The sequence below is a fragment of the Acanthamoeba castellanii genome (genome assembly GCF_000313135.1).
Source record: "Acanthamoeba castellanii str. Neff unplaced genomic scaffold scf7180000084741, whole genome shotgun sequence".
NCBI lineage: Eukaryota > Discosea > Longamoebia > Acanthamoebidae > Acanthamoeba > Acanthamoeba castellanii.
In genome coordinates, this window is record NW_004457702.1 from 288,315 (window position 1) to 290,119 (window position 1,805).

A 1,805-nucleotide genomic window follows, 5' to 3' on the forward strand; every position below is an offset into this window, starting at 1 on the left:
AAGGATTCCGGTACGTGTTAAAACTCGAGATTGCCAGCACACGAAGATAGTTGGTGTTCGGTCCGCTGATTGGTCGGCGACCTTTGTGGTGCGTGGTGGGTTGGTGTTGGTGTGGGTTGATATCAGATGGATACCCGGTCGTGATCTGTGGTAACAAGGCGGACATGGAGGACGCGAGGGAGGTGTCGAAGGAAGACGGACAGGCGCTCGCCCAGAAGCTAAGTTGTCCCTTCTTCGAAACGTCAGCCAAGGTAACTCGACCTAGCAACACGGGCGCTATCAGCCGTTGATGCATCAATTGCTGACACTCACCGCCCTTTGTTCGCGCTCGATTTTGGGCACGCACGCACGCAGACGAGGGTCAACGTGGAAGAGGCCTTCAACACGGTACGACACCAACGCGTGTTCCATTGCGTGTGTTTGGTGTTTGTCTGCGGTGGTGCCGGTGAAACTGATGCCTCTCTTTTTTCGCGCAGCTGGTGAGGAACATGAGGGCGAACATGGACTTCATCCGACAGAAGGAGGAGGAGCAGAACAACATGCTCGACTCGCCGAGGCGGGGCAAGGACGACAAGAAGGGGAGCAAGCGCGGGTCGCGCGTCGGCGTCTCCAAACCCACGCTCGGCGGCGTCAAGTGTGTACTCTCCTGACGAGGAGGGAGCGCTGCAGCTCCAGTCCTCCTCCACCTCGTGTGTGGTACGCCCGACCTGTGAGATTCCAGAGCCTCCGAACAACAACAACACTCGGAGGAGAGGCCCAACCGGCCGACGGCGTGGCGTGATTGATTAATGAGGGAGCGAGAACGTGCAAAAGGAAGAGGACATAGATAACGAAACGAGACGAGACGAAACGATGAACAACACGCAAGACAAGACAAGGGCTCCTGTGATGGCAGCTGTAACATACAATCCATTCCACACCAACCCGGGGCTGTGTAATTTCAAATTGAAACCCCAAAACAAAATTCTTTCGAAAGATTTCTCGGAGTTGTTTCAAACCAATCTCGAGATCGCGATCAGCCAAGGTGAAGCGGAGCAGCATTTTTCGATTTTTGATCTCCTCTTCGCCCTCCCTTCCTCCTCCACCTTCGGGCCTTCTCTTCGCTCGCCATAATCTCCCGCAATCGCGATACGCTAGCCATTTTCAACAGTCGGTTGTAAAGATGAAGAGGGCCTTTGACGAAATCAATCAAAAAGAGGAGGAACAGCCTGCAGGCACGCCCACGTCAGTGGCAGAGGCCCCTGCTGCCCCGGGCGAGGCGACGGCACATACGGCGCCGGAGGACCAGTCGGCTGTGGCTGCCGACGCCAAGAAGCCCAAGCTCGAGGACAGCAAGGACAAAGAGAAGGAGACCGGCTTGGCCGGTACCTTCTTTATAATCATCAAATCAATTCTCTCGATTCTTTTAATATTTATTTGTTTATTTAATCTATTTCTTCAGCGGATGGAGGCGACCAGAAGAAGGTGAGGTACCCCAAGCGAAAGGTGGGTCTGCTGCTGGGCTACAAGGGCACCAACTACGTCGGTTTGCAGCGGTACACGCCTTCCACACGACGTGCATACATCACCGCACACGCCGCCCACGGCGCATGGGACGACGCCCACACACCCCACCATCTGATGGACACGAACTGCAGTAACCCTGGGTTCAAGACGATCGAATCGGAACTCGAGCGGGCCATCGTCAAGGCCGGCGGCATCGACGAGTGGAACGCCGGCTCCTTTACCAAGGTCAACTGGCAGCGTTGCGCTCGCACCGACAAGGGCGTGCATGCGTGCCTCAACGTCGTCTCGCTAAAGATAGG

At 55.7% G+C, this 1,805-nt stretch overlaps 1 protein-coding gene and 1 pseudogene across 1 annotated transcript; both read left to right on the forward strand.

Moving 5' to 3' along the window:
* Positions 1 to 164: 164 nt before the first annotated feature.
* Positions 165 to 650, forward strand: ACA1_172370 (uncharacterized protein; the record flags this gene model as incomplete). The annotated part of the gene is made up of 3 exons (XM_004356489.1): positions 165 to 251; positions 355 to 387; positions 477 to 650. The coding sequence occupies 3 exons, from the start codon at positions 165 to 167 to the stop codon at positions 648 to 650; spliced, it is 294 nt and encodes a 97-aa protein (XP_004356542.1).
* A 512-nt stretch (positions 651 to 1,162) lies between these two features.
* The window catches only part of ACA1_172380, a 3,854-nt pseudogene continuing 3,211 nt past the window's right edge, over positions 1,163 to 1,805 (forward strand).